Source organism: Furipterus horrens, unplaced genomic scaffold (assembly GCF_987537825.1).
Source record: "Furipterus horrens unplaced genomic scaffold, mFurHor1.1.pri manual_scaffold_10, whole genome shotgun sequence".
Taxonomy (NCBI): domain Eukaryota; kingdom Metazoa; phylum Chordata; class Mammalia; order Chiroptera; family Furipteridae; genus Furipterus; species Furipterus horrens.
The window spans coordinates 47,255,086-47,266,817 of NW_028327180.1; the positions used below are offsets into that span (position 1 = coordinate 47,255,086).

The 11,732-nt window shown below is 53.9% G+C and overlaps 1 protein-coding gene across 1 annotated transcript; it reads left to right on the forward strand.

Annotated features, from left to right (window-relative positions):
• Positions 1–1,367: 1,367 nt before the first annotated feature.
• On the forward strand, positions 1,368–9,977 carry DDA1 (DET1 and DDB1 associated 1). Its single transcript, XM_090290208.1, has 5 exons — positions 1,368–1,583; positions 7,070–7,150; positions 7,371–7,422; positions 8,264–8,325; positions 9,292–9,977. Exons 1-5 carry the CDS (start codon positions 1,368–1,370, stop codon positions 9,400–9,402), a joined length of 522 nt encoding a protein of 173 aa, XP_090146334.1. The 3' UTR covers positions 9,403–9,977.
• The last annotated feature ends 1,755 nt before the right edge of the window (positions 9,978–11,732 follow it).

Genomic DNA, 11,732 nt, shown 5'->3' on the forward strand with positions numbered 1-11,732 from the left:
GCCGGGAAGGCAGAATGGGATGTCAGACCTTGCCAAGTCCTTTTTTATGCTTTTGAAATAGGAAGAATTTCCAACATACCACAACAGTCCGCGAATAGCACAGTGAACCTTGCGTACTCACCCATTTCTGACCACCAATTACCTGCAACAAATCCTGCCTCCTCCTGTGTGCGTGTGTGTTTTAGACAAATCTCAGGCATCTGGTTCTTTTTTTAAAGGCTTTATTTATTTTTTAGAGAGGAAGGGAGGGAGAAAGAGGAGAGAAACATAAATGTGTGAGAGAAACATCGGTTGATTGCTTCTCTCAGGCCCTCAATGGGGAACATGGCTGGAAACCCAGACACATACCCTGGCTGGGAATCCAGCCGGCTACCTTTTGGTTCGCAGGCTGGTTGCTCAATCTGCTGAGCCACACCAGCCAGGGTCCGGTTCTTCTGTAAATATTTTAAAATGCATCTCTCCAAGATAAGGGCCCTTTAAAACAATCACAAAACTTTTCACACCTAGACAACGTCAGTAATTACTTAATATTAGATGTCAAAATTTCCACTTCTATATAACTTTAACAAGTCTGCAGAGGCTTATGAGGAGTGGGTAGGGATTTGAAACCTCACCCGCCCCTTGGGGATTTGCCATGTGACCTTGAGCAAGATCCTTTAGCCCTCTGAGGCTCATTTGGTTCCTATAAAATAAGGTTTTTCTTTCCTGTGTTCTCCCTGGAGTAATAATATTTAGTAGCTCCCACTTAGTAACTTAGTCCATACTTCTTTGTCCTTACCAGGCTGTTACTCGAGCATCCAGGCAATGTGAACACAGCAGTCAGGGCTATGGGAGCCTAGAGAAGGCGCCTGACTTCACCTTGAGAAGAATTCATTCGGAAAGATTCCTGGAGGAGATAGCAAGGTTTAGGAGAGCCCAAAGGGAGAAGGGATTGGACAGGAGTCAGGATAAAAGGTGGACGAGGGGAGCTGGTGAGGCCAAAAATTTGGAGCCTATGATATGGGACTGTATCTTTAGAAGACTGGGGAACCACAGGAGGTATTGGAACAAAAGTCTGGTCTGTCAATTCAAAGGCTTCCAAAGAACTAATGGGGGAGCTATTTAGGTAAGCCAAAACCTGGAAGTTGGGACCACGGGGAGGCTGGGGGTGTTACGGTGGGACCCCGAAGAGACAATATGAAAAAGTGTAACTAGAGGAAAGCTGCTAAACTTCCGGAGTTGTGAACTACAAATCCCAAGAGGCTTCGGGGATCGCGGCCTCCGCCTACTTCCGGATTTTGATGCCCTATCGCTTCCAAGCCCTGGGCGGGGTTTTGCTCTCAACCGAGCTTGACCACGAAGAAGGAGGCGTGGCAACCAATGGGAACATGACTTATCTGTATCTGGCCAGTGGGAGCGCGCGGATCCGCATATCCTGGGGCGGGGCTATAGGACGGGCCAATGACGGGCGGGCGACGGCGCCATCACTGTGGGCTGTGCCGGGGCTGGAAGTTACTGTACGGCGGCGACTAAGAAGGTGGCTGTGGTGGCGGCGGTGGCGGCTGAAGCGGTATCTGAGGCGGCGACGGAGGAAGCAGAAGATGGTAAGAGCTGCCGCCAGGCCAGTACTCTCCATTCGGTCGACAAAATGGCGCCGCGGGCCCACCCACCTCCAGCAACCCCCAAATCCCCCACCTCCCTTCCCGGGTCTTCAGGCCTGGCCCCGCCCCTCTCTTGACCTATAACCTTCGACCCCTGGGCCCTGCTGTGAGCTTCTTTCTGACCTCGCCCTGGCTTCTCCGACCCCTGACCCCACCTAGGTATATAGGCCCTGACACCTCATTCATTTCCGGGTCTTGGTTCATTTCATTCCCTGAAAATTGTCTGGGGTGAGGATGGGGTGCCTTGAGACCCCCAGCTCTGGCCTCGTCCTCGGCACGCCGGGTCTGGCCCTGCTATTCAGGAGGGTTTGGGAGGCCGGTCTGGGCGTCGGGGCGGGGAGCGGGCTGGACATCGTGACATGCGTTCTTTGTCGCCAAAGGAAATGCGACATCGCTGATGTCTGGATCCCCCCAGAGCCCTAACCCCACCCCCACTATACAGAGCCCCGACCTGCCCTTAAGAGGGAGCAACTTCATCTTTCTGATCCCCAGACCTCATAGGGTTGTGACAATTTAGGAAACTGATGGGGTCATAAAGGGTTTAAGACAGTGAAGTTAACAGATAAGCTGAGTGACTCGGGGTCTGTGACATCCTCTCCCACCTGTCTTCTCATCTTGAAGTGGGGATAATGCCACCTGGTAGTTGGGAGTTTGAAATCCCCTTTGGGTCACTTGCTTATCCTGGGTTTTAAGTATGGTGATTCTTTGGGGCTCAGTTCTCCAACCTGGAAACTGGAATGGTGACCCAACCTCAGAGTTGGGCTGAAGCCCCGCCCCTCCCACCTGCCACTGTTTGGCTTCCCCAGGGCTGACAGGGGTGATGGAAGCTTTTGTTTAGACAAGTCAAAACCCCAGGGTTTTAACCCACATATCATAGTCCTTGGGATGGGCAAAAGAAGACTTGTGGTCACGAAGGAGATGCGAAGTGGGTTCCTAGAATGTGGGTACCCAAGCCTGGGTGGTATTCTTGATTCATCACTGCAACCTCATCGCCCCCAGTCCATTAGAGGGCTCTGTTTGCTCTGCCTCCAGGACACATCCTCAGTCATTCCACGCCCCACCCCCGCTCCAGGCACTATCATCTCCTGCCTGGATACCTGCCCTAGGTCTCTCCCTGGTCTCCTTTCCTCCATCCTGCCCCATGGGCGGTTTGTAATTTACCTGAAACAGATGGAGTTTTTTAAAGGTGTAAATCAGATTATAATACTGTAATTTACAAAATGCTCTAAGGGCTTCCTTCTATAACCCAGATGAAGCACCAGGACCCAAGGCCCCTGCCCACCTCTGTGACCTTATCTCTGATCTCTGCACTCCTCCCTCCCAGAGCTCCAGGCACACTGGCTCTGTTTTCAGTCCTTACCCTTCAGGTCCCTGCCACCCCGTGCCTTTTCACGTGCTGCTCCTGTTTGGAATGCTCTTCCTCCTGTGAGCATTACCTCAGAGGGCCCCTTTGTGACTTCAGCCTCAATGTCTCTCTTCTCTCAGCACATTACTTCTTTTCCTCACCCTGCTTTGGTTGGGTCACTGTTGGGCTGCCCCAAAGGGCACTGCTACCCAGATGTTCCTGAGTATTTGCTGAGGCAGTGGATGGCTCCAGGGCTCAGCTGTGGCTAGGATTTGTCTGGCTGAGGTGAGGATTTCTACCTGTGTCTGAGGACTTATTTCCCTGCTTACCTGACCGGAAGTACAGGCAGAATCTTGTCTTTATACATTTATTCAGCACAAATGCATTGATGCTAACAGCTTCCTTCAAAGGAGGTCTGCAATGTTCTTTCACTGCGTTGTCTTACTGAGACTTACTGGGAGGGAACCCTGGTTCCCCGGAGAGGGTGCCAGGCTGGGAGGTCAGACAGCCAGGGAAGATCCCAGCCTGGATTGAGTGCAGGTCTGAGGCTCCGGAACCTCTCCACACTCTGCTGCCAGCCCCATATGAACCCCATTAGGGTGGAGTTAGCCCTGCCTTGCCCTCTTCCCTTAGGGAGGTACCAGTCCTGCAAGGGAGGTGGACATATAACTGATGACTTCTTCAGGGTATGAGCGCAGCTCTGGCAGAAGGCCCTGAAGTGTGTGGAGAGGGAAGGGGCAGGGGGGTGTTGTTGAGCTAGGTAGAGAAGTTGGCAGGTGTTTCCCACATGGAGAAAGGAGGAGCATTCCTGGAGGGTGGCACAGCATGGGCTGAAGGTGCTTGTGGCAGGAAGCAAGTGAGGACCAAGCCCAGCCAGAGCCGTGAGGGTCTTTGAGCCAAGACAAGAACCCCCTCCTCACATTTTAGGTCTTAGCGCTTATATCATTGCCGTTCTACAACCCTCCCTGATCCCTCCCTTCCCCACCCCAGACCAGCAGACCTTCTCACTGTCTTGGGCCTGACACATCTCAGGGTACCCTGTCCTCTAGGCCATTTTGAATTTACCGTGCAGTCCTTTGACCCACACCTGGGTGCTCTGCATTGGGTGCTTCTCAGGCCAAGAGCAGGTCTGCTGTGTCTTCCCAATGCCCTGGTATGTGGCATGGGTGTGTCACATAGTAGGGGCCCAAGAAAGCCTGGCTGGCTGAATGGAGCTGGCCCCATAGTCTAGGGCTGAGCTGTGGCAGGAGTTCTGGGTTAGGAGAGGCAGGGGTTGAGAAGCTTTGAGCTGGCTTTGGAGCAGTGGGTCACCCAGATGGGAAGGCCACCTCCTGGGTGGGGTCCAGAGGCTTGTCCACATTCCAGCACCGCTGGCTGGCCTGTCCTGCTGAGGTCTCACTGGGGCTCCCTCCAGAGTTGAGGACACCTGCTCCTGCTTGCCCCAGAGGGTGGTGGCAGATCACTTGAGCAGTGGCTTCCCCAAGGATGTAGCACCTAGGCTCAGGCATGGAGATGGACCACCCCCACCCAAAGGGATGGTTAACATAGGCTCTCGGGGCTCTAAGTCCTTGGATTTCACTAGCATGTCACGTAACAGGAGCTTGGCCTCATTTTCTTGTTGGGGCTGGGTCATGTCAGATGAGTGCAATCTGACCTTTCTGCCTCAGTTTCCTTATTCTTATGAAGGTGTGATTCCAGATCAAGAAGCCCCTGGCCCAGGACAGGCCATGTGGGAAACCCCTCCCTGGCTGTCCATCTCCAGGCACGATGACAGTAGTGCACTCCTGCTCTACTGAGAAGTCACTCCTTGCCCATAGCTCCTGGCCTTTATCCCTCCCCTTGTGCCTCAGTTTCCTGAGGTGGACGTGGTTCCCATTGGCCTTTGTCCATCTTGTGGCTGAGTCTCATCTCGCCCCTGCCAGAGTCAGGGTCCTTCTGCCCCAGAGCCCTTTCTTGCCCAGATGACCCCACAGGGTCATGGGTTGATCTGTGAATGAATTCTGTCCCTGGCTCCCCAGCACCTGTGGGCCTGCCCCTGGTGCTTAACCTCTGCCCTAGGCTACCTCTCAGTCTCTGGTCTAAACCCTGGGAGGCGTCCCCTTTCATGGGGCAGCCTTTGGGTGTGGGGACCACAGGAGCAGCTCCTAAGCTGATCCTGGTCCATACAGTGCTTTAGGAAAGTTCAGCCAGCTCTAAAAACCTGACACTGTCATACTGAAGTTGGATTTCTGAGGTTTTTTGGAATTCAGAAGCCAGTCAAACCTAGGCTCCTAGTTCTGTGTTGTGGCAGCCCTGGTCCCAGCCATCCTGCCCTCTTTACCCAGGCTCCTGATCTCCACCCCCATTTATTGCCACGCTGGCTCATGGGGTTTCTTAGGGTGGGCAAAACATTTTCCATCTGGGTATCTATTAAAGGTGGATAAATGGAGACAAGACCAGGAGTTTATTAATTTATTTATTTTAAGTATATTTTATTGATTATGTTATTACAGTTGTCCCAACTTTTCCCCCTTTGTTCCCTTCTGCCTGGTATCCCCCTTCCCTACAGCAGTCCCCTCCCTTCTTTCATGTCCATGGGTTGTGCATGTAAGTTCTTTGGCTTCTCCATTTTCTATACTATTTTTAACACCCCCGTCTATTTTGTTCCTACCAGTTATGCTTCTTAGTCCTGCCCCCTTTTCCCCTTTCTCCCCGTCCCTCCCCAGCTGATAACCCTCCAAATGATCCCCACACCTATGATTCTGTTCCTGTTCTGGTTTGCTTAGTTTGTTTTGTTTTTGCTTTTGTTTTTAGATTCAGTGGTGGATAGTTGTGACTTTTTAATGTTGCCTTTTTAATGTTCAGTCCTTCTTCTGGGGCTTTGTTCTGTTCTTTCATTTGGGCCATATTTCTTTGCCTCCTCAATTTGGCAGCCTCGCTGTGTTTGTTTCTGCGTATTAGGTAGAGCTGCTTTTATTCCCTGTCTTAGTGGCGTAGCCTATGTAGCAAAGGCACCTGTAAATTGTTTGGGGTGGAGCCTTAGGTAATCACCTGGATGGGGCGACCTGTTTTACCTTGGTGTGTCCCTGTGTTGGGGGAGGGGTTGGAGAGGGGGCTTTGCTGCTGCCTGGCTTCTGAAGGTTGCCCAGCTCTTGCCCTATTTCCTGTTACTTCACCCACCTCTGGTATGCGACTGATGCCCTTGCAGCTGCTGCCTTGGTCGTGGGTGGGTTTGCCTGCATTCTAAGACTGTAGGCCCTTTAAGCAGAGTTTTCCTGAAAATTGGCAGTTTCTTCCGCTGTCCCAACCCCCACTTGTTTTTACAGTCAGAAGTTATAGGGATTTATCTTCCCGGCATTGGCAGCCTGGGCTGTGCAGGCTGGCCTGGGGCTGGGATCGCTTGCTCCCAAGGTATTCCTCCTGATTTTTATCCGCCACCCATGAATGTGGGACTGCCCATACTGTTTTGCTCCCACCACTGCCTCACTGTTCCACACCACACTGCGCCACATTGCGCCGCCCATCTCCTTATCTCTGCCCCTCCTACGCGTCTGGATGAATGTGACTTCTTTAAACCCTTGGTTGTTGGACTTCTGTACAGTTTGATTTTCTGACAGTTCTGGGTGTTACTTGTTTTGGGATTTAGTTGTAATTCTTTCTGTGGTTGCACGAGGAGGCGAAGTGTATCTACCTATGCCTCCATCTTGACTGGAAAGTCCAAGACGGGGGGTTTAATATTTAACAAGCACAAGGGACAGAGCTGCAGTTTACAGGCCTAGTCCAACTCCCCACCCTACTGCTTGCTTATGGTGACTTTAAAAGATTGGCCTGTGCTCTCTGAGCCTCAGTTTTCCCACCTCTCGCCAGGTTACAGGGCTGTTGTGAGGACCTCGAGGTAGAATGTGCACTTCCCTTGGGCTTGGTTATCTTTTTGTGGTCATGCAGTGTACATGTCAGGTGGCCAGCTCAAGCATGCATTCCAGGAAACTTAGTTCACAACAGAAAGAAGGAAACTGGAAGTCGCCAGGAAGCCCCACCCACTACCCAGGTGCTCCAGGGCTGGCCCTTGCAGGGTTTCTCACTTACCATCTTCCCTGTCTTTTAGGCAGATTTTTTGAAAGGACTGCCCGTCTACAACAAAAGCAATTTTAGTCGATTTCATGCTGACTCTGTGTGTAAAGCCTCGGTGAGTGCATGTTCACGGAGCTGCGGGGGGAAGGGGGCTGGGGGGAATGTGCATCTCCCAGCAGCACCTTGCTGGGAACAGAGGCTGATCTTTAAGCCCATCTCCACCTAAGATCTTTGCGCATCTTCTGATCTGGGCGGAGGGTGGGTCCCCAGTCAAGGGGTGAGGGGACCCTAGTCCCCCTATACTTCTAACCCACCTCTTCTGGACCCTCCCACAGAATCGACGCCCCTCAGTCTACCTGCCCACGCGGGAGTACCCATCTGAACAGAGTAAGTGGCCTCCGTCACTCAGTCTCGTCCAGGCTGCTGGGAGAAAAGTTGGAAGGGGGTGCAGGAGGTGGCTCGTGGGATGCCGGTCAGCTCCTCGCCCTGGGAGCAGCCGGAAGCGTGGCTTTCTGCACCACCCTCCTCATCTCCACATGCTGGCATCCACATCCAGCCCCTTGGGGGCCCCAGTTGGCCCTCGCCTACCACTCACTGGCCTTCTCCCCATCACCTGACAGGTGTCCCCTGAAAGCTCCACAACACAAACCCCGAAACAAGTACTGTGGGGCAGGCACCCAGCCCTACCTGGGGTGGGCAGCAAGGGGAGGAGTTGTCCAGATGAGGGACCCAGAGCCTGCAGAACAGGAGGTTGTTTATCTTGGCTATGGTGTTTTATTTTAACCACGAAAGAGCATGCACGTGGACCCTGGTGGTTGGCTTCTATGGTCACTGGGGTGCAGCTGTGTAGATCTGTGCTTCTGGTTGGCCTGGGGAAGCACATGCATGAGCCTGCATGCAGGAGCTCCTCCCCAGACCCAGCGTGGAAACCTGAATGCAGTCGTGGACTCCACTCTCTGAGAAGCAGAGACCCCAGAGCAGCTGGCTTGGGCCCTTGGTAGTGACTGTGGGCTCAGGAGGGAAGATGCTTAGCTTCCTGAAAACTTCCAGGTTAGGTACTGACTTGAGTCCCAGAAAAACCACTCGGGGCAGGAACGGCCCTGGTGGCTAAGGAGAGATGAGCACTGTCCTGGGAAGGGCAGTGCTGGCCAGGGTGGAGGCTGGACCGTCTGCAGCCATCTACCAGCAGCCTGTTCCTGCAGCTTTGTCTTTCCCCTTTCCTCCTCAGTCATTGTGACAGAAAAAACGAACATCCTTTTGCGCTACCTACATCAGCAATGGGACAAAAAGGTAAGGCACATGGGGTTTGGGTACTGGGACTTGGGGGGAAACAGTACCCAGCACAGGGGTTCTGAGTGGGGCCTCTGAGTCTGGGAGACCAGGGGTTTGGGTGGAGTCTTGAGGCTGGATAGGAGTTTGATAGGCAGTATAGGAGAGGGAGGAGTGTTCCAGAAGACGGAATGGCTGTGCAGAGGCTACAGAGCTCTGGTGCTTGGATGGGCAGGGGCTCGGCAAGCACCTCCAAAACCCAGCTCCCACAGCTGGCCGTCAGCTCAGCCCTGGCGACAGATGGACTCTTGTATGATCATCTGGAATCTTTGTTCAGTGGCAAAACGTACCCATGGTTAAAATCCAGGCAATACAAGAAGGTGGGGCTGCCCTGAAAAGTCATCTCCCCTCCCCTCCCCGCCTGAGGGTGCCTTTTTAACAGGCAGGATGTTTTTCTCTTTCTTTATTGAAAATCTCCACATATTTTATAACAAGGTCAGTTTGTTTTTTCACCTAACATTGAATATCTGACAGCAGCCTGCTCTGGGCAGGATTGAAGAGGGGCCCCATGAAGAAGTGATTGCTTAGAAAACTTGAGCTTCTGGCCCACGCTGGCCCACTTCTCAACCCCACAGGCCTTGATTCCCACAAATAGGGAAGGAGGTTTTCCCAAACTGGGGCCACTTTCCTGCAGCAATGCATGGGCTTCTTCAGTGCTCCCGAGGGCCTTTTGTCCTTCAGCAGGGTGCATCACTCCTCTGAACATTTTGGGCCATGTGTGGGACCTTATGAGCCATGGTGACTCTTTGCAGTGCCCCAGGGGGCTGTGGCTTAGTGGGGCAGATTCGGTGGTGGGAGGGGCTGCCCAACCAGGGGCCCTGGGTTTACCTCCCTGCTCCAGGTCCAGCTCTGTGACCCTTGCAGCAGGATTTGGGGAAGTTACCCAACTGAAATCTCAATGACCCCTCTCCTTCCTCTGCCCCCCAGAATGCTGCCAAGAAGAGAGACCAGGAGCAAGTGGACCTTGAGGGCGAGAGCTCGGCTCCCCCCCGCAAAGTCGCACGGACCGACAGCCCAGACATGCACGAGGACACTTAAGACTCGCTCCCCTATAGGTGCCTCCTGTCTTGTCTGCTCCTCACCCGCCTGCCGTGTGTAAGCACCCTGCCCACCCATCTGCCCGCCCGCCCACACCCCGCCATGCACACCATTTCCAACCTCATAGGAGCCGATGTATTTATTTTCCTTGAGTCTTTATTTATGCTGTAAAATGTACCGAGCGATGGTTAAAGGGGATGTCAGACCCAGTAGTGTGATGTTGGTAGATGCTTCTTAAAAAACAACATGTTACTCACTGTCCCACCCCACCTCAGATCCCCTCCTCCTGCTCCCCAGTCCTCCAGAGAGCCAGAGTGTCTCTGCGAGTGTCTAGAGGTGAGCCCTGCTGCAGCCGGGTCAATGGGGTGGGCTCTTCCCCCACTTCCATCCATTGGTCTGGCCTTAGAGACCCGGCCTTGCCTCTAGTTCCACCGGGACCTATTCCATGCCCGGAGCCTGCTCTGAGAATGCGCCACAGGGAGAAGTCAGCCCTTCCGGATCTTTCTCTTAATTCATTTTATCATGGACTGGTGCGTGCTCCGTGTCCACCCCAATAAAAGGATCTTTCCTACTTACTCTTGCGTCTTTGCTCCACGTGCCTCAGCCCCAGAGGACCAAGCCACTGAGAGTTGTCTCATCATCACCAAGAGGAGCCAAGAGGGGCCCCCATGCGCTGGGGCCCCAGGACCGGCTGGATTCTCTATGGGCCTGCTGTAGCCATCATGCTCAGAGCCAAGACCTGCCTGGACCCACCCTTCTGCTTTACCTGTCAAGTGTTCCTGATGATCAGGACACCCCTTGAGATACTCCACACCACCAAGGACAGAGCAGCGGTGGATCCCACACGCAGGACACTGACAAGCAGGGTGGCACGCCCACCAGCCACTGTGGAGAAAGTCCCTGGTTCCAAAAGAAGATACATGGAGTGCAGCTGAACGAAGGGCACATTCAGGTTCCAGGCGGAAGGTTTGAGGCCCTGAGAACTGGGCCCAGAACCCGGGGGGGGAAAGGCTGCTTTTCCCCCTGCCAGCCCTGGATGGGGACTGCAGTATTAGAGGGTGGTAAGGGGTTGGGTCATGGAGCCAGACGGGTGCCTGCCCCAGAGTATCCTCATAGAGGGTTCTTCCTGAGCCGGATTGCTTGGGCCTGGGCTGCCTACCACCGCCCTGGGTGGCAGGTTACAGGGTAGGCCACCCAGTTGTGTTGAGAGGCCAGGGGGTTGCTTCCCTGCTCTGGGCGGTATCCACACTATGGGCTCCATGTTGAGTCCCTATGGTCACAGGGCAGGGGCACAGGAAAGGCAAGCTTGATGGTGGTTGTGCGGAGGTGGCCAAATCCCTGGAGGCTCTGTGACCAACTAGGAATCAGTCCCAGGGGCTGGTCTGACACTGGGCAGGCACATGGCATTGCTAATTGTTAGGGACCGAGAAGCTGGTGGGACATCAGCTTCAAAGCAATGGGGCAGAGCAGGAGGAAGTGGCACCTGCACCCATGCCTCCCTGGCCCAGGTTCCTCTCTGCATCATGCCAATGCCATCTGTGGTGGGGGTCCCACAGCCATGCCCCACCCAAACTTCTGTGGTCTCTTGGGTGCAGGCCCCTCAACTGGCCTCTGCCCACTCCTGCCTTTAGGGCCCCCCCTTACTCTGCTCCCCCAATGCCAAATTCTGCCTTCCCACACCTCTGTGCCTTTGCACAGGCTGCTCTCCTGCCCCTAGGGAACCCCAATTTCTCTTTCAGGGCCCTCCACCGTGCCCTTTCTTCACACTGGCTCCAGCCCATTTAGGCTCCAAGACTTTGGATGTGGATGAGGCATGGAGAGGCCACATCTGTCCCTGATCACAGGGAAATCCCAGTTACTTGGTTCTGACAAGGCACCCCACAGTGAGACATCTTAACCACCCCCAACTCTGCCTATCCAGGAAATGCAACATCCCCTCAACATATCAACTCTGGCGCAAGGTGCCTTCTGATTTTCATGCCCCAAGTTCTTTCCACTGCTCCTGGTTCCTCAGATGGCAGTTTGGGTGGCAGGTGTGCCAGGAAGTGCAGCTGAGAAAGGGATCAGTGTCATTCCTGTCACCCTGCAGGGCTGCAGCTAACTCAGGACCAAGGTCTGGCACCCAAACTCCTGAGTCCTTTCAGTACTTTGAGATTTCTTTTGTTTAACAAGCTGAAGACACAGCAGGCTTCAGGCTCAGAAGCCCCTCCCAGGGGCTTTGGGCCTGAAGTCAGCCCCCAAATCTGGGCCATATCAGAGGTGGCAGTCTGGGGTTTCCCCTGTGGCCTCCAGACCAGCTCTTAGGAGGCACCAAGGATGCAGAGGAGGAG

Excerpts from the sequence above, each read along its gene's own strand:
- DDA1 (XM_090290208.1), top strand. The coding sequence starts at position 1,368 with ATGACTTATCTGTATCTGGCCAGTGGGAGCGCGCGGATCCGCATATCC. Across the intron at positions 7,151-7,370 it reads ACTCTGTGTGTAAAGCCTCG|AATCGACGCCCCTCAGTCTA; the intron begins GTGAGTGCATGT and ends ACCCTCCCACAG. Across the intron at positions 8,326-9,291 it reads ATCAGCAATGGGACAAAAAG|AATGCTGCCAAGAAGAGAGA; the intron begins GTAAGGCACATG and ends TCTGCCCCCCAG.